Source organism: Aphelocoma coerulescens, chromosome 10 (genome assembly GCF_041296385.1).
Source record: "Aphelocoma coerulescens isolate FSJ_1873_10779 chromosome 10, UR_Acoe_1.0, whole genome shotgun sequence".
NCBI lineage: Eukaryota > Metazoa > Chordata > Aves > Passeriformes > Corvidae > Aphelocoma > Aphelocoma coerulescens.
The window spans coordinates 11,272,914-11,295,423 of record NC_091024.1 but is presented as its reverse complement, the minus strand read 5'-3'; the positions used below and the strand labels follow the sequence as shown (position 1 = coordinate 11,295,423).

General features: G+C 41.9%; 1 protein-coding gene across 1 annotated transcript in view; it reads right to left on the bottom strand.

Moving 5' to 3' along the window:
• Positions 1-19,883, bottom strand: part of MAP2K1 (mitogen-activated protein kinase kinase 1) — a 33,574-nt gene extending 13,691 nt beyond the window's left edge. Inside the window, exons 1-3 of the mRNA XM_069025254.1 lie at positions 19,554-19,883; positions 4,415-4,625; positions 2,600-2,746 (exon numbers count right to left, since the gene is read on the bottom strand). Coding sequence (XP_068881355.1) covers positions 2,600-2,746; positions 4,415-4,625; positions 19,554-19,633 — 438 coding nt within the window. The 5' untranslated portion in view covers positions 19,634-19,883. The remainder of the gene's footprint in view (positions 1-2,599; positions 2,747-4,414; positions 4,626-19,553) is intronic.
• Positions 19,884-22,510: the final 2,627 nt, after the last annotated feature.

Sequence of the window (22,510 nt, the reverse complement as noted above, 5' to 3'; positions counted from 1 at the left end):
CCTTGGACACTTCCAGGGATCCAGGGGCAGCTTCTCTGGGCAGCCTGTGCCAGTGGCACCCCATGATCACAAGAGAACCCAGATCCCTGTTCCACTCCTCTCCCAGAGCAGATCCTACACACAGGAGAAGGTGCCTCTGTCAGTTCTGCAGGTCCAGGGTGACTCTTCCAAGGATGGAAGGTTGGTTTGGCACAGAAAGAACCAAAATAGGGAGAAATGTTTTTAAGGTTCCCTGGTAAGCCATGGCCTTGTTTATTAGATTAAATAAACTGCCTGCATGCACACACACCCCCAGCAAAGGCAAATATATCCCACTGTTGCTAAGAGCTTTTCAAAAGGAAAACTGGGAAAAATGCTGTTTATTTTTAGCAACTGATTCAACAATAGACTTGTGCATAAGGTCTAGATTCTCTGGAGCAGAGAATATACAACCAAAGAAGAAACTGAAAAGTTATTTTTCAAATTTAAAACCATACCCTATTGTCTGGATCAGCACTGGATAACTCACAGTTATTAATATTTTTTGACATAAAAATCCAACTGGAGTAATTAATTGCCTTCTGCCTTAACCTCCACTTTGGAAGTTTTCATCAACATTTACACATGGTGAAAGTAGAAAAACTGGAACACAAAGATTTATTATTTGAGGACTAAAATCTGTAACTCTTATGAGAAGGAAAGTATAAAAATACTTATTTGATCATGTATTTTTGTAAAAAACACACCCACATACTCCAAACTTGATTAAAAATACACCAGCAGAAAAAAAAAACCCTCCAGAAATCTCCTTTAAAACCAGTCTGAATTTCTAGACAGCTGTCTCTGCTGAGACACTGGTAAATTAACCATAATTCTGTACAGAAAAAACCACTTTTTTTCCCTTCCCTGAGGACCAGCCTTGATCCTAGACAAGGCTGAACACAGTTCAGCTGCCTCATGTTGGCTGCAGCCTTCAGTGTCTTGCAGGAGCTGCCTCCAGTCCTTTTGCCTGTTAAATACCTGCTGCTAAGCAAAGTTAGGCATTGATCTTGAATTTAGGTACCTAAAAATATCAAACACTCAAGTTCCATTCCTGTTCCACCTCCAACTTTTTGTTCATAATCCTCCTTAGGTTTTGTAACCCACTGCTAAAAATAAGGTTTCTGAGTGGTAACAACTGAAGAAAAAAGACCACAATGGAGACTTTCATCTAATCTTTTATCCCAAAGGAGATCAAAAACTTTTACCAATGATCTGCATTAAGCTTAATGATAAATTAAGACTATAATTTAAATAATCCACCTCTCTTCTGGTTTCATAACTTACTGATCAGTTTTCTATGTGTAAAACACTGTATCCAGTCTGGCTTGGACCAGATTCAGCACTGAGCCACCAGATTTCATCCTGCCTTCTCTTAAATTGAAAACATTTGCTGTCAGACATAATATTCCTGTCAGATACATTATTCCCTGCTTAGGAACCTCCAAACCCTGACTGCTGCTGGTGATTTTCTCACTGACAAATAAATTGAGACTCCTTAGGCCTTTTATTTCTCCATATGATCTCCTGGACCACCATCTCTCTCTAGAATGTGATAACACACAAGCTCCTTTAACAACTGCAGCTGTGCACATCTGTGACATTTAATATAATCTCAAACAATGCCCAGACAGTGCTTTTTAACACCTACTTTCCTATTTTTCACTCTTCCCTTCAATTTTAAGAGCTTAACTTTCAAATTCCCAGCAGGAATTTGTATTTTGGGGGATGCACACCTTCCCTTTGGCTCTCACATGCCTGAAACCCGGATCGTGAGTGCTCGTTCCTAAGCAACCATCGATTCCTTCTAAAAATTCTGAGGGACCAGAGAAGCATTAAAACAATCACATGCACTTTCCAGAAAAAAATACAGCTTCTCTCCAAAGAAACAGTTCTTCTCAGGGAAAAAATAAAGAGGTCTTCAGCTGTATTGTGTTTCATATTGTCAGAAACCTCTACCAAGTGAGGAAACAAATTTGACTGTCCTTTAATTACAGAAAATTTACTTTTCATGTTTTGAGTCCATATGGCTGGAGAAAGGCAAACAGATGTCGAGAAGAATGTGTACTTTGTATTAAAATGAAACACAGCTAAAAATATTTTTTGGCATTAAAAAAAGTTGTGTAAGATCCCTCTGGGCTTGTTCACTATTCTTCATGTTTGCATTTTCTGTAAAACTTGAAAAAGGGACAAAACGTGGATTCATATAAATAAGAAAAAAGTAGAATCTGCACAGCTGCAGTATCAGAGTGATCTGGTCCATTCTGCAGAAAAAGCTGAATCCCAATCAGAACAAGTATTTAAGTAGCAGGATTGGGTAAATATTTTGAAATACAGCAAAAGGATAAAAGAGAAGCAATTGGGAGGCCACATTTGTACAGGGCAGACACTGGAGAAGGCGATAAAACAGCTCCTTATCAATCCCAACCTTGGATTTGCAGAGTAAACCCAAACCACATCTTTAGTCGAGCAGTGAACTTTGCTAACTGCAGTGCTGGTGGCACTGAGGGCTTGCAGGAACGCTCAGTGAATAACCCTCAGTGAATAATCCCCAGTAAATATCCCATTGCTGAGCACTCACCATGTGCTCCATGCAGATGGAGATCTCCCCGTCGCTGTAGAAGGCTCCATAGAAGCCCACGATGTAGGGGGAGTTGCACTCGTGCAGCACCTGCAGCTCCCGGATGATCTGGTTGCGGATGGCTGGCTTGATCTCCAGGTGGATTAACTGCAAAAGAAGCCACTCTTCAGGATTTACTTGTGCCATTCAGAGAGGTTTTCAATACCTGGCAGGCCCTGAGCCTGCTCTGATCTCAGAGCTGACTCTGCTTTGAGCATCTCATGACCTCCAGAGGCCCCTTCCAACCCAAATTATTCTACAATTTAACTGTAAAATAATCCATCCTCGTTTTCTCAGTGGCCAAGGCAAAACACTACAACACAGGACCCATGAAAAGGCAGGAATTTCCTCCTCTTTCCACAAAATCTTTCTCCAGCAGAAACTTTTTGTTTCAGCACATTTCCTTAGGGAAATGTGTCAAAGGTGCACTGACTCAGAGGCAGCTGCTGAAAAATATCTGTACAGGTGTTTGTAAAGCATTAGTGGAAGGAATGAGCTGAACCTCCAGTTAAAAACTCCCCAGTGCTTTTTCCCCACTAGACTGTTTATCTCATACAATACAAGTGTATTTCTCATGTGAAAGGAAAGATTATGGAAAGAGAATTTCGGTTAATAGATGAAAGAAAAATTGCAATTCAGCAAACATCTCAGTTACATCAAATATTAATGAATTGGGCAAAATTCCCGGTTAAACCCACAGTAGGTGAATAACCAAAAATCAATTAGATTGATTTAGTTCAAGAAAACCTCAGTAATCTGTGTATTTTTTAACTCTCACTCCTCAGAATTGGTCATTTTCCTTTGCTTCTCCCCAAACTGCCAGTGTCCTGAGCATAGTTTATTCTTAGTCAGCACATGCACATTTTCCTTTAGTTTTGCTGAAGATGACACTGTTCTCTTCTTAAAAAGAAATACCTGAAGTCTCCAACTTCTCAATCAAAAAAAATGGAAGCACCCAGTGTAGTAAAACCATGGGACCTGGGATGAGTGTTCTGTTCCCAGGGATACTGAGAGGAAGTGAAAGCCTCTCATGTAAACAAAATGAGAATTAAAACATCAAGCTATTTCAGTCAAAAAAAATTAAAAATCTCAGTTCTCTTGCAAACTAGGTCACAACTGCTCCAGGTTGTAAAGCATGAAAAATACTCTCATAGAAGGACAATCCCCTCCTGCACAGAAACTGCACCCCAGGATGCAACTACAGATGAAGGAGAAGAACAGGAGATGTCACTGAACTCCAGTGCATTCCCTCATTCCCATTTCTTTGAGTTCTTTTCTTCTCCCTCCTTTTCTTCTCCCTCATTCCCATTTCTTTGAGTTCTTTTCTTCTCCCTCCTTTTCTTCTCCCTCATTCCCATTTCTTTGAGTTCTTTTCTTCTCCAGTCTCATCCAGGGGCCCTTTTCTGGTCTGTGCCTGTGTGAAGGAAGCTCTTAAGACAGGTGATACCTTTTCCATTCATCTAAACTTATTGGCCAGAACACAGAATATTGCCACTTTTCTCTTAACTTCCAGTAACTTCTTTTAGGCCTTCTACTCCTCAGTGAGAGGGAAAAGGGAGAAACAAATGCCCATCCTTTCATTACTAACATGTGTGACACTATTTCTGAAAAACTGGGAAGCTTATGTAGGATAAGGAAGTGCAGCCTTTCCTACATTTGGAAACACATCCTCTTCTCTGAAAGTTTGCATTAAATAGTAATTTTTGTGTAACAACACCAATTATTTCTCTAAATAAAGTCGCTGTATTTCAGAGACAATGTCCTTAATAAACACACCTTTCTTGCCATTATGAGGCCAGAGGGTTTGTGAGACACTTTGAAGACCACACCACCGTTCCCTGCTCCCAGCTCACTGATCTTCTCAAAGTCATCATCCTTCAGCTCTCCAACTTTCTGCTTCTGGGTGAGGAATGCTTCCAGGCGCTTTCGCTGCTGCTCATCCAGCTCCAGCTCTTCCAGCTTCTTCTGAAGCGCTTCCAAATTTGTCCTGCACGAGAAAGAAGAGCAGCATTGAGCAGTGCTGTGAGAGGAAGAGTGAGGGAACAGAGGTCAGAGTTAAATCACTCCATTTTCGCACCTGCACACGTTATTTAGAAGGACCCAGCCTGCACAGTCACCCCCATGAGATGTGTCACTGCAACTCTGATTTAAGTAAACTGTGTTTTATTTCAGATAAAACAATGGCAAACACATGATATCCAGCTTCCCCATCCGTGAGGTCCTGCCCAAATCCATACATGTTGAGTTTCACCACCTCCAGGAGTGGCTTAATGACTCTGCATTTCTGGTCAGAGAGAGTTCCTGAATCACAGCACAGCACTCCACGCTATTTTTAGTTGTGTGTTTTCAAGGTTGTGTTGTAATTTCCTACAGAGTTTGCCTAAATGTTTTATTGACTGATTTTCACATAACTGTATAACCAATAATTCATTCAGAAGTTTCTTATTTTGGTATCACTACAAAGTGATCAAGCCCAACCAAACACACATTCAAAACACAGTCACTGGAAATGTAAGTCTTTGGCCCAAAGGTTTTAAGCTTATTTTTAATTTTGTTTAAGGGCACATCTGCTGGAAACCTTGTCTTAACATCTTTAAGCAACAAAAAATAGAAAAACAAAACTTTATACAGTAGTTAAGTTTGGAACTACAGACACAAGTTCAGTTTTCCAGGAACATTTTAATAACTTCAGTTCCTATGGAAACACTTCATTGCAATATGACAACTTAAAAGCTCCTTTAAAATTTCCTGCTTCCAACTGCAACTATAAGTTGCTGCAAGAGTAAATATTTAACAGCAAATACCTGTTTTGCTTTGCCAAATGTAATGCAATGATCCCAGGCAATAGTGTTGCTAGGATGAAGAATTTGAGGAAAAGAATCTATTTCTTCAGAAGTATGAAGAATGGAACTACTTTCCATTAAAAAAATTAATTAAATTTCACCAATAATCAAAACTATTTCTATTCATCACTTCGTAAAATGTTCACTTTGAAAATATATTGTACAAAGGGACATCCTCACACCCAGTGAGGAGCTGGTCAGCAGAGAGGATGTGAGGCTGATTCTCCAAGAAGCAATGACAAACAAGCCACAAACTCAGCTGAAAGACAGAGTGATGGGATAAAAAACCTTCAACTCACTCATTAGAGAGCCTGCACTCCCAGGCAGGGAAACAACCTTGGCTGGACCGTGTGCAAGGTTCAACTGAGGCAATTATTTTATAAAAACAAAATATTCCCAGCTCTTCCTTACTCCACAATCCCGGGAAAGGTTTAAGAGCCACCGCTCCGACTCCGTTACTCAGTGCAAATCCAAGGGACAGGATGTCATTGCCACACTCACTTAGGAAGTGATTGAGCAAAACAGAGGAAACAGAAGGAGACCTTTGATGGAAAGTTCTGCTCAGTGGGTTAATGTGACATTTATCACTCCAAGCATAAGATGACCAGGGTACACTGGTGAGCAAGTTCCACAGAACTCTCACCCTGGGCAAATGCAATTTGGCAAAGCTGCTCCAACCCTCAGCAGTCTGACAGAGGAAATTCTGATGTACTTACTGTGCTGCAGTCATACTACCACAGCTGTCTCTATCTTAGCTTAAAAATGAAGTATCTGCACCCAAATGAAATGATTTTTATACTCTCTTTTAAAGAGAAACATTATTTCTGTCCTCATACCATATTTTATACTTGTATAATCACACACCAATAATCCTGGAGTACCCCCACTAAAGAATCCCCACAAGCATGGCATCCAAGTTAATCTGTTTTACTGACCCTGTTTTAAAGACTAATCGTTAAGAAAGAAACACATTTTTTGAAATTCAGAAATTCAAAACTGAATAATTAATCACCGGATTATTTTTCCCCCTCAAATGCACCCAGTGAAGCAAACAAATCCCAGCCTGAAGTCAAAGTGAGGTGTGTCTTTCCTAGAACATGCCTGAACCAGCTCTTCTTACACTGTGATCACAAGAGAAAAACGGAACCAAAGTTGAGCACCCCTTACTTTCCTACAATAAACTCCAGAGCAATGAATGCTGGACACAAACTCCATGTTCTACCCTGGAAAAATCACTGTTGTGAGAAGACAGAACTCATGCCTTCATTATAATTTACAAGTTTTGAGAAGAAACTTGCTGTCATTTTAAGGATTGCTGAATAAGGCAGGGCTGTCCATTTGGAAAAAAAACAAACAAAACAAACCAAAAAAAAAGAGACACAGAAACAGGATGCAACAAGGCTTTCCTTGCTGTGCTTTGAAGAAAACAATTATTCAGTTTTTTCTCAGGCAGAAGGGGGTTTTTGGCTTTGGAGACAACACAGAGATGCTCGAGCACATGACTTGGAGCAGACAATGCTGGTGTGATGGAACAAACAACTGTCATGCTGATGCTTTAGGAACAAAAAAATTGCTAGGATAGCATTTATCACATCTATTTAGTCTAATGTTTGTCTGGATGAAGTTTTTTTTTATAAGTTGCCTGTTTCAACCTAAATAAACTTGGCATTCACTTAAAACAGGCATTTCCTTGCTTGAAACTATGAATTATTGCTTGGGTTCCTGCTTGAATACAAGTCAAGAGATTCCAAAGGCTCTCACAGATGGGAAAGTATTGATCTCATGAATTTCAGCACCTCAGGTTTCTCCACTGACTGTGACCACCCGTAAGAATCACCAGATCATTCTAAGTTCTAATGGTAAAACCTTTATTACTTGCAGTGACGAGCAATAAAGTTCTCAGATTTTCAGGACCAATTCCCTAACTGTAAAGTGAATTAATCTGAAAGATATGAACCCAATAAATTGTCAGAATCACTATTCAGAATGTAACTACCAACATCTGCAGTTAGTTTTATGATAAGAACAGAACTATAGTTAGTTTTATGGTAAGTGAATATCAGGCATCAGGAAAGAACTGATTTATTTCATTCTGGTCCTTTGCTTGAAAGACCAGACATTAATCAATTAAAAATGCAAATAGGTAAATAAGAGTATTTTTGTCATCAAAACTGGTGGTGGTAAACTACTCTGAGCATTTCCAGGAGGCAGAACTTTGGTAGTTTCAGTTTTTAACTCCAACTACTGTAAGAACACTCCCCTAACTGGTAACTGAGATTGTTACCTGGACCCTCCCCAGATAAAAGCATCACAGCAAGTTGCAAAGCACAGAGAAACAGGTGGAAAAGTAAATCATTACACAGGAAGTTTTACAAACTGAATGAAACCAGCACATACAGAACACAGAAGAGGGAATACTTCAGACAGTTCATCACCAGGCACCATGAAAATGTTAAGGAACTTTGGCAGCTAAAGCCTCCAGGAGCACTAGTAGTTACTTAATCTTACATAAAACTTTTATTCAGAGACAAAGATTCCTATTAAAATTCATCACCATTACCTGCTGCAGTCTTGGAGTTGTGTTTTTCACTGTCAAGGCACTTATGCCTTTGCCAGGCATCCATCAAAGCAGGAAATCATCAAATCAGCTCAGGGCTCCACAGTGCCAAGCACTACTCTAAAGCAATAGGTTATCATTTAATTTATTGCTAGCAGTTTGAAAGCCAAGCACATACTAAACTGCACCAGGGATGGGATCCAGCTTCCACAGGGTGATCCCTGGGATGAAGCCACAGAGAGATCAGTGCTGCCTCCTCCATTTGTTAAAGAAACAGTGTAATTCCACGGAACCCCATCAGTAAACACCTTCCTACTCAGCTGGCAGGAAGGATAAATATCCTGCACAGCCAGCAGACAACACCTCTGCACACAGTGCAGTGTCTTCACAATTATTGCAAGATCTCTCTCCTCCTGACTAAATGGAAAGTTAAAAAAATACATGTTCAGGGCAGTTTTTGAGACAGCTGGTTGTTTCCTTCTCTCTTCCAAGGGTGGCACAAGGTACCAAAGTGCCCTAGAGGAGGAATTCTCTCCACCCACATTTGATCAGAGCGGATCTTTCCTGTTAACTCACATTACTTCCTCCTTTCTGTGCTCAAGGAAGTGTTCTGACAGTGCAGCATCCCCCTGGCCACGTGGCACTTCTGTAACCTCCCAAGTTTGAAAAGGATGCAGAGAGAACTCAGAGCACACAAACGCAGCCCATCTTCCCCAAGCAACAACCCCTGATGGGTGTGGAGAAACCTCAGCTCTCTCCCTGTCCATCTGAGATTCTGGGGGAAGCCACATCCAGCCCTTCTGCTGCCATGTTGTGCAGGTGAGAAAGGTTTTCCAAGGAGAATCACACTGTGGGGATGTGGGAGTTTTTCAGACTCAGGGACACCTCGCCCTGGGCAAGCTCATCTGGGATCTTTAACTTCTCACCTCCCCCCAGTCCTCACCTTCTGAAAATGGCCAAAAGTCGGTGCTTGGGTAAAAGAATCCTGGCTGGACACAACAAGCCCAAATAAATGCACAGCAACACCTCGAGTCACTGCTGCACTCAGCATCCTGTTCTCTGCTTCCCAGACATGCACATGGTCTTATCCACAAATCCCTGGACAGACAAGGTGTGTCACAAACACCATCCCATCACCAGATCACTTTTTGAGCCCATCACACTGTTCCTTTAAGGGCTGGTTGTAGATCTTTTTTCAGATTTTCTTTTTAAACATCCAACCCCCCATGATTTATAACCACTGCAAACACATGCACATCACACACAGCTGGGCACTGCAGGGACAGAGCAGTGAGTTAGGGACAATGAGCAAACCTGTATTTCCTACATGCAGGTTGGGCAGGGAGGAGTAACAGATTGTGCAGAGTGACAGCACTCAGCACACAAAGATGGACAGAAGGCATGAGGAGATTCTCAGTTCCTGGCTTTGTGGACAGCCACCTCAGCACTGAGGAAAGTGCTCCTGGAGGAGATGCATTAACATTTTAGAACACACTTGTTCTCTTGGAAGCAGTAATAGGAGGAGAAATGCTGCCTTTAGTCTGCTAGCACATAATGGCGTAACAAAAACCAGAAAATAAGTCTTTAATTAACACTGGTACTCCAAATCCCTGGAAGCTTTTTTTTTAAATACACATTAGTGCTAAGTTAATCATACACTCAACCCTAAAGGCTACAGTTAAGCTGTTACTCAACTCTAAAGTCTAGTTCAGAGAGAGAAGAAAAAAATGTGGCAGGGGGAAAAGAAAAAAAGTCAGAGTCTTTACCAGTAATTTGTCAAATATCTGTTCAAAGGCATTACTATCAGTGCTGCAAGTTGAACAATTAGCATAAGTGAAAGCATCAAAAAGTACTTTCACTTTCAGATCTCCTGTCGCATGAGGATACAAAGCTTGGGGGTTGTTTTCCAGAACAGTGACATTAATGCTTTCCCCAAGCCCACACAACTGTCAATTTAGAGAAGAAAGTAGGCAGTTCACTACAAAATTTCCATGAACAACCTCAATCAGGGAGCTGAAATTAAATATTAGGAACATGAAGACATTCTGTGGTTTTGAGAAGACAGACTACTATGTTGTGTGACTCTGCCAAACCCGGGCAACAAGACAAATTCTTATTAAACTTTTCCTTTAACAAAGAGCAGTTCACAGAATAACATGGAAGATAAATGTAATTCCAGAAGTCTCCCAGCTTAGAGTACAGGTGTCTGTCTGGGCTAACTCCAGTGCAGTCTCATAAAACTCGCAGTTAGAGCAACAACTCAAAAAAATCCGAATTCCCTATAAATGCAAAGGAGTCTGTTTTGGAAAAATACACTGGTTTTCAACCCCTGCTTATTTTCAATCCTTGCAACATGTTAGAGGATCTTAAAAAATTTCCCATGTATTTAGGTGGGATTTCTAACTGAATTTATCATCTGAACATCACAGACTGGTTTCTTAAAGCTCATCCAGTCCCACCCCCTGCCATGGGCAGGGACACCTTTCCCTATTCCAGGGCGCTCCAAGCCCCGTCCAACCTGGCCTTGGACACTTCCAGGGATCCAGGGGCAGCCACAGCTGCTCTGGGCAGCCTGTGCCAGGGCCTCTCCACCTTCACAGGGAGGAATTTTTCCCTAATATCTAACATACTATCCACTTCCACACTGCAGTGTCATAGCAGGGCATGGAGTGAAGTATAATACTGCCAGGAAAAAAAAAATACCCAGTAAGAGGCAGACATTCGATTAAAATCTATTTCTCAGTAAAAGGCATGTAAAACAAAACTATTAGAAAACCATTGCTCTGTCCAGAAGAGCATCCAGCTACCCTAATTTAACATAAATTCTCGTTTCTCTAAGGCTGAAAGGCATGTGTTTTAAAGAAGAAAACAGGTGACACAACTTCAAATCTCCTGTTGAGTCTCCAACCAACAGGACAGCTGAACTTCCAAAGCTCCCTCTAGGCTGAGCTGTTGGGGAGGAATCTCTGCTTTAAGCCTCCTTCTCCTTCTCTTCAGCCTCACCACTATCCCATGAAACATTGCATTTTTCTCAGCTAAGCCAAAGCACATCAATCGACACATGTGAGCCGAAGGCAGAGCTCACCAGACAGAGAAGCCTCTGCTGCCAGCAGTGGCACAGAGATTCCAGATTCATGCCCTGGGTGCCTCTTCCCACCAGATTTTTTGCAGCTGTTCCCAGCCATCCCTTCGTGTTCCAGCCCTTTATCCTGAGTGGCAGCAGGAGCTGCCAGCAAGGCTCAGGCACCCCTTTGGCATATTGAGCTATGTGGCTAAACAATGCCACAGAGGGGGAGTTTGGGGTTTTTTTCTGAGTTAAGAGGCTTCCTCAGGACTTACTGTAGAGCTGCATTCAAAATATGCCCTAAATCAACTTTGTAATCTCAAGTCAAGAAATTCTACAGTCAAACCTTCAGAACCAGAAATCCAAGCTCTCCATCTCCCTTTCATATGTCTCTGTATCACTGATTTTTCCCAGCCAACGCTACACATCATCAGGATAAAGGAACCACAGGGCAATTAACACTTCCTTATGGACAGAAAAATGAACTTCTTCACTGGATATCTGAAGCACAACACAGAGGATACACAGAACTATAAATTCTGAACATCAGCTGACACACATATTTGCCCCAGTCCAGAATTTCCATTGTTTCATGTCTCTGAAGTACAAGTTAAATATAATGATAAAAACAAAGGATGAACACATGCAGTAATTACAGTAACAGTATCTTCCCAACTCTCTCATGTGGTAGCTACACAGCCTTTGAGGGACACTACAATAATAAAAAAGATGAAGTTACAGGATCAGTTTACAAGGCTCATGAAAAGGCCAGGATTAGAATTGAGACTCCTCCATGCAAGGGCTGAGCCCGGAGCACAGCAGGACAAATTCCATCCAGACCCACAGTTACCACACCAGGGACTAGGAAAAGAAACTGCCAAAAACTGTCTGAAAACAGACAAAACCCCCCATAACTGGGATTCTGAGGAAGCCAGGGATGGAAGGTTTGCTTGTATTTCAAATGGATGGATTGCATAACACTGAAAATTTGTCAGCATGGCCATTTAGCAAAATAAATTAATAACTTTTACTTAATATATGAATAGACTGTACCAATACATACAGAAATAGTCACATATCTATATCCAAAGAGAACATTTTTTTCCCAAAAGAATGCATTCTGCAATCTGCTGACTCATCTTCCCACCAACACTGAAAAAAGTTCTGGAAAAGCCCAGAACAATGCTGAGTTGTACAGAACCCTGCAAGAAAGGGAGAAGAGTTGCCAGGAAGTTTCAAGGGTTTGCTTAAAAAACCCTTAAGGAGGTTTTTAAGAAGATACTTGTTCATCCAAAGAATCCCACACTGTTGGAATATCTCCATCCTGGTGCTCAGGATGCAAAGTAAAATAATCTGCTTCCATCCTTATTCCTTTTGCATCCCCAGTCACGGACACCACTTGATACTTCCTGCTGCTGGATGCCCGTGGGGAGGCTGGATCCAGGTGGAGATCCCGTCCTCAGCTGTCAGCAGAACTTCTCCCTGCCGGAATGCACTCTCCTCCTGCTCAGACAAGACTCAGGATGACAAAGGCTCCTCAACAGATGTTTGCCAAGAGATGCTGAGCACTGAATGAGCCTTTCCCAGTTGTTCCCTTGCCGTGGGCAGGAAGCCTTGCACTTTTGTTCCAAAGTGTAACCACGACTTTGTCTGAGTAATATTGAGCATGTATCAAAGCAGGAATCATCTGATTACTAATTTCTAGCAACACAAGTTTAGAAATTAGTTTAGAAAAAGAGACCCACTGCTTCCTCAAAAAAAAAAAAAAAAAAGAAAAAAAAGAAAAAAAAGAAAAAAAAGAAAAAAAAGAAAAAAAAGAAAAAAAAAGAAAAAAAAGAAAAAAAAGAAAAAAATTAAGAAGTCTTTGGAAGAAAGAACATGATCCCCAAAAATTCAGTTTCACCAGCTCACGTTGCTTCCTCCAAGAGACATTCTGGTGTTCTGGCAGTGGAATTTCCACACTTTACACAGTCCAGAGAACTCCCAGGGCAATGCTGGGAGAAAAAATACAGCTGTAAAAAGGGCAACTTAGGCAAAAAGGGGGAGGAGCTTTTTTACTGGAAAATTTAGAACTTAGTAATTGAAAGGGAATAAACTACCTAAAAGTAAGATGGAAAGGTTTATCAGACCTCATAGAAAATTCCTTCCTCAGCTCATTTCAGAATGTTTCTCCTGTATACAATGAAATACATAGTCAAAATCCACTCTAAAAACTGTCTGGTGTATTTCCTGCCTCATGTAAATTCCCCACAGTTTGTATGTTTGGGGTTTTTTAAGTTGTTGCTAATGCAAAACCCCTTTTTCCAGGTTAACAACAGCAGCACAGTTGTTATACCAGTAAATAATTCAACTACATGTTGGGTTCACGCCAACCATCTCAATCCCTTTTTTTGGCTATGAGATAACACCGGAAGGTCTCACAGGTGATTTGTTCCTCTTGAGACAGAGACCTGAGACTACTCAATTAAAAGATGTGCTACTCTGAAATTGCTGTAATTACTGAATTCCAGCATCTCTCAGTAGTCCCTCTCAGGCTCCCAGTGCTGTGTCACTCGATCCTGCCAAGGCCTGGGCTCCTGCCAGGGGAGGTGATGGTCTCATTCTGCCCCAAGCCACTCATTCCCAAGTAACCCATTCACAAATTAACTGAAAATACCGCACATTTTCAGCGGGATTATTTCCCTGGGCAAGCCGACTGTGTAGCCACCCCAGTGCTGGTGGAGAGAGCTCTGAAAACTCCTCTGGGCTCCTCTGGTGGGTGAGTTCTCAGCCAGAGCAGCAGCACCAGGCAGACAAGGGCACAGCCAGGAGAGGAGAGACTTCTGGAGAAGGAGCAGGATCTTGCACAAGCTCTGTTGTGAAATCACACCTCTGTGACTGGCTGCAGACTCAGTTTAAAGGACAAGAAAAGCAGCTGGATCCATGAGTACAGCTGCACTTCCCTCACCACCCATTCTCCTCATATTTCCTCAGCAACATTTATTTTTACACCCAGTTTTTAAACTCCCCTAAACCAATTTAAGCTTTTTGAAAAAGACACATCTTAGAAACTAAATATTCCTCCATTACCATCATTATGCTTAAAACTGACTGTCAGAACACAACAAGACAGTGTTAAATGTCTTAAAATCCTTCCTACATCCATAATTGTCAACAAAAAAGCTGCCTATAGCCAGAAAGAGCTGCACAGGTCAACATGCCTCTTACATTAATTTCTGTACTACTGGCGTGCACTTAGTCGTAATTTTTTTCAGCACATGTATCCAGAAATAATAGAAGTCCATGAGGTGCTGCAGGCTCTGACTTTTCATTATTTTATTATAACTGATCATGTGTTCTATTAGTATATTTAAGTAACATTAAAATGGCATTTCTAATTCAGTGAAGGACTATGCCAGGCTCAAGCACATTAAAAGAGAAAGCCATGCATGAATATATTTTAATCTAAAATGCACTCTCTCATATATCACATGTATTTGGAAGCTTTATTAATCCTTCATTAGTAGGAGATTTTAAAAAAAGTTTCTCTTTATCTTTTTTTTTTTTCCTAATATTTACAAGCTTGCAGTAATTCTACATGTATACTGAATGCAACTGCAATCCAACCAGATCAGTCATAAAATTCCAGGGTCTAATCTTCCAGAACACTGCACACAGGCACAAAGCTCCCCTGAAGTCCAAGGAATTCCAAAGGGGAAAAAAAACTAAATAAAAAATTCCCCCCAAAGGAAGGCAGAAATGACCCTACAAGCATTAAAGTGAACAACTCTGTGAAAATCTTCCTTTCCTTTTATCTAATCTCACATCCAAGAAAACTGATTTAAAAAAACACTCCATGGAGGACAAATCCTCTTGGAACAGGATGCACTGGGAAAGAGTCCACAATGAAAACTTAAAGCCCAAAACCCCAAACCTAAAGTCCCACAACCCTGTACCTCTGATGGGACACAGCCTGCCCTTCTACTCCTAAAAAACCCAAATTGAAGCTCCCTTGAGAAAGATACTGAAAAACATGAAAATGGCAGGATGCACAGTGAGCAATCATGTATTGCAAACTGTAATATAAATTGAAGTGCAAACCAGTTCTGTATAATCCCCAAACTTTTCTTTGCCAAGCAAATACAGGGAGTTCCACTCAGAGGTCTCACCAGCCATTCAGAGACTTCCTTAAATGCAATTTAACCAGAATAAACAGCAACAACAAGAAAAGGCTGATGAATTAATACTCAACCTATGACTGGAATTTGCAGTCACCCATTTTTGCAAAATTACTCTCTGGCTTGAACAGTCCTAAGGCACAGATTTACTACAATTAAGGCTTTAAAAAGAGAAAACCCCGAAAAACCACATTTTGCCTGATGACCTGGTTCCACTCACAGTTTGCTTTAGATTTCTTTTCTTTTTTAAAAAAAATACAGTTCCTAAGGTGGTAAAAACCTATGGACAGCATCTTAAATTCCTCTCAAGGACCCATTTCTTTTCAGCACATTCAGAGAAGATGCAAATTCTGTTGTCTACTTTTTTTGCTAACAGTTTTATCTAATTATACACAAACCTCCTATTGTAGCTGCTACTTCACATCTGAGATTTGCAGACATCACAGCTCAGGCTTGATTTGGGAGACACAAATTGTTGCTAAAACACACACAGAGTTATATTTTGAAAAGAAAAAAAGATACACTTCAATCCCACCATGTCAAAGCTCATAAAATACATAAAAGTCAGTGGCGCTCAATTTTTAAAAAGAATTGTTTCCATTTTTGTATTTAATCAAATCCCAGGCACTTTTGGAAAGTTTATGTTTTAGCACCTGAGCTGGGAAAGTTGTTTTGATTTACTGAAACAAGGTAAAATGTAATGCTTCAGAGCAGTTAGTTTGACCCTTCTCTTTGACTTTTTTTTTATTTTAAAGATGCAATTAAAGAACTTCATGAAGTACCTTTCTTTTCATGTGAACAAAAAACTTATTCTAATACAGAAAGTGGCATTATCTCAAAACCTGCTTTTTTTTCTACTTCATGTTCTGGGGTTGGGTTGGCTTTAGAGAAAAAAAGATTGGGTGAAAACCGTCAGATATTCAAAGCAACAGGGAGTCAGAAGTTTGAAAGAAACATAAATACATACATTGGAGATTTGTTCTTGTTTCTTTTGGCTATTAAGACACTAAACTATCCCAGATCATTCAGCCAAAAGAGTTTTCTTTTTATTAATTTTCATTCAGGTTTGGTTAGGTTTTTTTTCCTTTCTCTGCAGAAGCTTCACACAATTATATCTGTGCAGCTCCGAAGGCAGCAGAATGAAATTAGACCGCAGCTGGCCAGTGTCATCTTGGTTTCAGTGTGAGGAGCTCAGGCAGCACAGAGCTCAGAGCAGCAGAAAGGTTCAGCCCTCTCCGTGCAACCGCGACTCTGCGGGAAGTGTCAAAAGCAGAAGTGAAGCTCAGGGCACAGGAAAACCTTTCAAGAAGTTGTCTCTATTGTCCAACTGGGCAGAGCCAGGGATTGGGAAGGCCCACGAGAAAAATTATTTGTACAGGATGTTGTGGTTAAGTAATTGCTACAAGTACCAAAACTACTGTTGGAGAGAAACATTGTGAAATTTTCATTAAAATATTTGGGATACATGTATTTAATTTTAAGTGCCCTAACTCCCTTTTATACTACCTTGCCAAGAAAACAAGGGAGAAAAAAGAGAAAAAGAAAGGAAAAAAGATAAAAGAGTCACGCACATGAGACCTGGGCCTCCTGCATACTCACTCTTAAAGCCCTGCACCACATGCTATAAGCTTTCCTTTGCTTCAGTCAATGAGTTCCCATCACCAAATAAGGATGAAAACAGAGGACAAGACACACATGTGAAGCAGGACATCCTGAATCATCCAGCCCCTTCTTTCATTTCCTCCCTTTCCCCTTCCTTTCTGCCAGGAAGTCACAGTATCAGAAGTGCTCATTCCTAAAAGCATTAATAAGTCACAGAACCTTCCCCCTCTGACAGTGAGAAAGTCTCGGAATTCCAGCACACAACTCCCCAGGGCCCATGCACATCCGTTTGGTTTTGTGCCAAAATCGCCTTTGGGCCTAAATAACTTCCTTCCTTCTGGATGCTTGGGTCCTTCATGCACTTACAGACAGGAATCTCATCGCCTCGCTTGGAATCTTCCCTTTTGCTTTGCCAAGTCATTTGAGCTCCTTCCGTGCTTTCCCGTCTCTGAAGAGCAGGGAGGCATTTGGAGAAGGACAGGTTTGTGTACGTAACAAGTAAATGGAGCCTCATATAGCCAAAATTCCATGATAGCAGGCTCAGAGCTTTAGAAAGTGTTAATATGGCAGTGCAGGGACGCACGGCATACTTGGAACGCCTGGCGATGCACAACAGCCTCACAAACACCTTACTGAGGAATTCAGCCAGTGACCAAAGGGGGAAAAAACCCAGAGCAGGAGAGGGGAGAAAAATAAACAACCTTACAGATTAAGGAAATGAAAAACAAAACTGTTTTCAACTTAATTCCAAAAACATTTCCAAATTATGATGCAACTGTTCTTTGCTATTTGAAATCTTTCACAATGAGGGCTTAAAATTAGCAGGATGAGGGGATATTTCCATGATTAATTAATCCTGGCTGTATATAGGACAACTGGTTGCTGAATTTACTTTCATTAAGCTACTTCTTTTAAGAATACTAGAAACCTCTAAGCCTGGCAAAAGCTGGGCATAAGGTCTTGTGTGTGACACACATCAGAAGTCTGGGGAACACACACACAGACCCCAGCCAAATCAACACACAGTGCAGAAAATGAAGCAAGGCAGTTCATCAGTGCAAAAAAGACTCAGCACTCCCAGGAGTCTCCAAAGGCTTCCAACAAGTAAATGAGTACCATACACATAAAAGCAATTTAAAATTAATGACACTTCTTGAGGGAAGAGATACGATATTGAGTATATCGGAAGCAAGGTGATTTACATCAGGTACTACAAGCAGCAAATGATTGGTGTATCAGATTTATTCTGTAGAACAAGACTAAAATGCAAAGAGATCCCTGAAGACTAAATCAACATATTCCCAACTGCCTTGAGAAAATCGACTGGAAAGTGCTACCCAAGCAAATATAAAAAAATCAGTATTTTCCCCCTCTCAATCCAGAACAAAAGCTGTGTAATATTCATATCATAATGCTTAGATACAATCAGTAACTCCTGCCAAAGAACAGTTTTTAAACAGCTCATCTCTCAGTTAATCATCAAAAGAGTTTACTAGAAATGTCACAGCTGGAGCTGCTAGATGCCGAATTTTTTATTTTTTGGGAGGTATTTACTTGGTTTTGGGGTTACAGTTCTTTTGTGGTTGATTTGGTTTCGGTTGTTTGATTATTTTTTAGATGTCTGGGTGGTTAAACGAGATCTGAGCCTGTCTGAAAATGTGGCACTGATGAATACAGAGCACTTTAAAGCCCAAGACTTGCACATGTCACTGCAAGCCTGTCTCACATCCTCTCTGTCACCGTGGTACAACAGCACATCGCAGCTCAGTTTACATCTCCCAGAGAGGACCGAACTGACCATACAGGGGCAGGAATCTGCTCCTCCAAGATGCACCTTTGTTTCAAGGCTCACTGAGGGGCCAGCCTAACACCTTTGTCTAAAAATCAAGGTGTGAACAGCGTTCCGTGAACCTCAAATGAAAACCTTCTGTAACATTTCATCACTTCGAGGTGCTGGTGTTGTGTCTGCCTGACTGAGGCCACCCTGCCCACCCACATCCGTGAGAAACGTGCAACAGAGGCTTCATCAGCAACATGCAACCATCCAATATTCAGTATTTTTTCCCCCAGAAGTGTCCCCGTGATTAGCTCAGCCCTTCCCACATTTACAGTGTCATGTTTGTGTTGCACAGAGGAGCTCCGAAGCTGTTTCTCCACACGCACTCCCTGCCGTACCCAGCACAACGTCAATTAGCGAAGAACAGATTTACTCAAACTAACGATTGTTTGGGTTAAAGCCAAGGACGAGGCAAAACAAAACAAAACAAAACAAAACACCTTTTCTACAAATCTGCAGGTTCCAGCATAAATTCTCACACACACACGTTTATGAAATATGCCATCGGAAACATGTAATTGGGGATTACTAGGTAATTATATAAGCTAAGAACCCAGCAGACACCACCACGGACTATGAGAAAGGAGTTATACAAGTTTCCCCCTGTTTTTTCACCAGGTTTTTTTCCCTCGCGTGCGTGACAGAAGTTTGTTTATTGCCGAAGGCACCATCCACTTACTCCGCGGAGGAGACTCTGAGTATCTCCCACCCTGGGGTACGCGGGGAATCCCCGCCTGTGATGTTTGTGGCAGCCGGGCCGGGCGGGTGCGGGGCAGGACGGGCTCGGGAGCACCGCACCCGCGGACAGCGCTCGGCCCGGGCCGGCCCGCGCCCCCCGCCCCCGGCTCCACTCACTCTGCAGAGCTGGTCCCGTTCACGGCGGATCCATCCGGAGCGGGGTTCAGCTGGATCGGCCCGGGCTTCTTCTTCGGCATCTTCGCCCGCACACGGCGCGCAGGGGAGCGGACGGAGCGGCCGCGGCCCCACTTCGGACAGGTCCGAGGGACTTCCTGAGGCGCGGCAAACTCGGGGGGGAGCTCCCCTGTCTTGCGGTGCCCCCGCGGGCTGCGGGCAGGTGACCGTGAGACTCCTAGACCCCGCTCCGACCGCTCCGAGCTCCGGTGGGCACTGCCCGGGATCGGGATGTGCCCGGCCGGGACCGCGCCGGCGCGCGCCGCCCGCACGGGCCGCGCGCATGCGCGGGGAGCGCGCGCACGCGCACGGCGGGGAGCGAGGCCGGGAGGAAGCTCTGCCCTCACAGCGCTGCTGCCCTGGCCGAGCCCTGTCCGTGGATCAGGGGCGGTATCGGGAATAATCCTTCCCTGTGGCGGTGGGAAAGCCTTGGCACAGGCTGCACAGAGGAGCTGTGGCTGCCCCATCCCTGGAAGTGTCCAAGGCCAGGTTGGACGGGTCTTGGGCAACCTGGGGTAGTGGAAGGTGTCCCTGCCCATGGCAGGGGGTGGAATGGGATGGGCTTTAATGTCCCTTCCAACCCAACCTATTCTATGATGACTTAAACAGAGCACTGCCTTGCTTTAACATCAACTTGCTTCCACAAATCGATAAAGACCTGTTTGTTTTTTTTTTTTTAAGTTATGCTACTTAATACTAAAGGGCGTGTGAACTGCAGTATTACAAGCATTGGAAGCAGAGGGATCCCAGAGGAGAAGCAACAGCAAACAAGCAGGACAATGGTGTCCTGTGACAGCTCGGCTGGACCTGGGCAGCTGGAACAGCGCTGGTCAGTCAGCCCAGGACACGTGGGGCCTGTCACCAGCCAGGGCTGGCTCAGGGGCCAGCAGGGCACGTCACCCCTTGCACAGGACAACTGGGCGTCCTTGCTCCAGTGGGCTCTTCTGGGGTAGCAAAATTGCTTTGAGATCAATATATATCCTTGCTACAGTCAGTAGAACGTGTTCTTCCATGTCAATTCTCTTTCCAAGAGGGAGGATTTAAACATAAAGATTCTGTTGTTTAGTTGTGGATCTTGCAGGGGGTGAGGGGCAGGATATGGAATATTAAAGCACCCAATGGCCCTGTTTGGATAAGAAAACCGATCTGGACACACACGTGCATTAAGTATGACACATACATTAATCATATGATAAGATTCAGGAGGTAAAAGGAGTTCCGTGCATTTGACTTCCGTGAACAGTGACGTTACAATCCTGCCTCTACTTCTGAGCTCTGTAAAGAACTTTGCTAAAGTTTGAGTTGCTTTATAAGATTAATTTCTCATTGTCTGAATCCAGCAGAAGTCAGCTGAAAACTCTTTTAAGGCCTGTAGGAGTTACACAGTGAGAAGGGCTTGCAGAATTCTTCTGATTTCTGACACAGATGAGAAATTCTTTTTGCTGCTACTGTACATTTCTGTACCACACAGTGCTCCATCTGTCAACAAACCTGACACATTGAGCAGAAAAGACTCTGCAGTTACTCATAAATTTGCTTAAGTAATAAATGAAACGTCTCACAGACACACGTGAGGCAAGAAGTGAAGCAGCACCAAGTAGCTCAGCACTAAGGTGGAGGTAATGGCTTGGTATGGGTAAAAGAGTAAAAAACCAGTTTCTTTAGCAGTTCCGTTTTTTCCCTGAGATTTCCTAATATACATATACAAGATTTCTTAATATATTTCCTGAGATTTCCTAATTCACAAGACGTGAATACACCACTTGAATGAACAACATCTTTCCAGCAGTGGACAGGTTTTATACTCCAAGGAGTTCATTCACACACAAAAAGAAGTGCAGAGTAAATTTCATAACAAAATTTATACTGTAAATACTTCGTATAAAGAACCAGCCTGAATTCTGTGTAATTTAAATTTTTTGTGGTTTGCAAAAGTAAAATTATATTTTAATCAAAGTAATCATTAATGTTTTTACAGAAACTGAAATGATGAACAAAGTTCCCCATATATAATGCAAAAATGCTAAATATTTCCTATCATCTTACTCTTTTCTAAAGTATAACAAAAAAAGATTAATTTTTTTTTTCACAGCTTTGCCAATAAAAACATATTCCCTCCATCCAATTCCAGATATTAAGGGACAGCTCCCTCCTCTGGAGCGCTTTATCCTTGCACTGAGAACACTGGACTGTGGAATTACCGATTTCATTAATCTCTTTTAAAATCCCTTTGACCACAGCACAAAAACCAAACATATCTTGGATTGACTGTATCTAGAAATAAATTCACAGGCATATGGATTGATGCCACTGCAGAAATAATTTCTGTGCTGTCCTCTGTAAAACAAATAATTTTAACTTCAGGGCATTTGTAACTAAAAATTAAGTACATTTCCCTAGCCAAAACAGAACACATGTTTTGGGAATTTGAATATTCTCCATGGAAGGAACTGTGTTTTTCTCTACAAACAGGTGTTTCTGGAGGTGAATCACATAGGAAAAGATGAAGAAAAAATAGAAGCCACTGTAATTTCAGTGAGAGGCTTCTGTGCAGGGGAGACTTTCTGATTTATTGATTCCACCACTGCTTGGAAAAATAGAAATAATTTGTCTCTGTAAATAGAAGTGGAACAAAGAAGCTTGTCTTCATTACCACTTTTTTCCTCTTACAGAAACCAAAATTTTGCCTAATTTCTTGCATGAAAAGAAAACCACAATTACTATATAGATCAATTGCATCTAAATTAAGCCAACTTTTCAAACTCAATTGCCACATAAAGCTGCATATTTTACTGCCAAAACATAGGCACACAAACTTCTATTTGCAAGATTTAATACTTAATCAATTTAGTGGTTAGCACAGCAAGTTAGGGAAATAATTAGTCCCATAAAGCAATGGA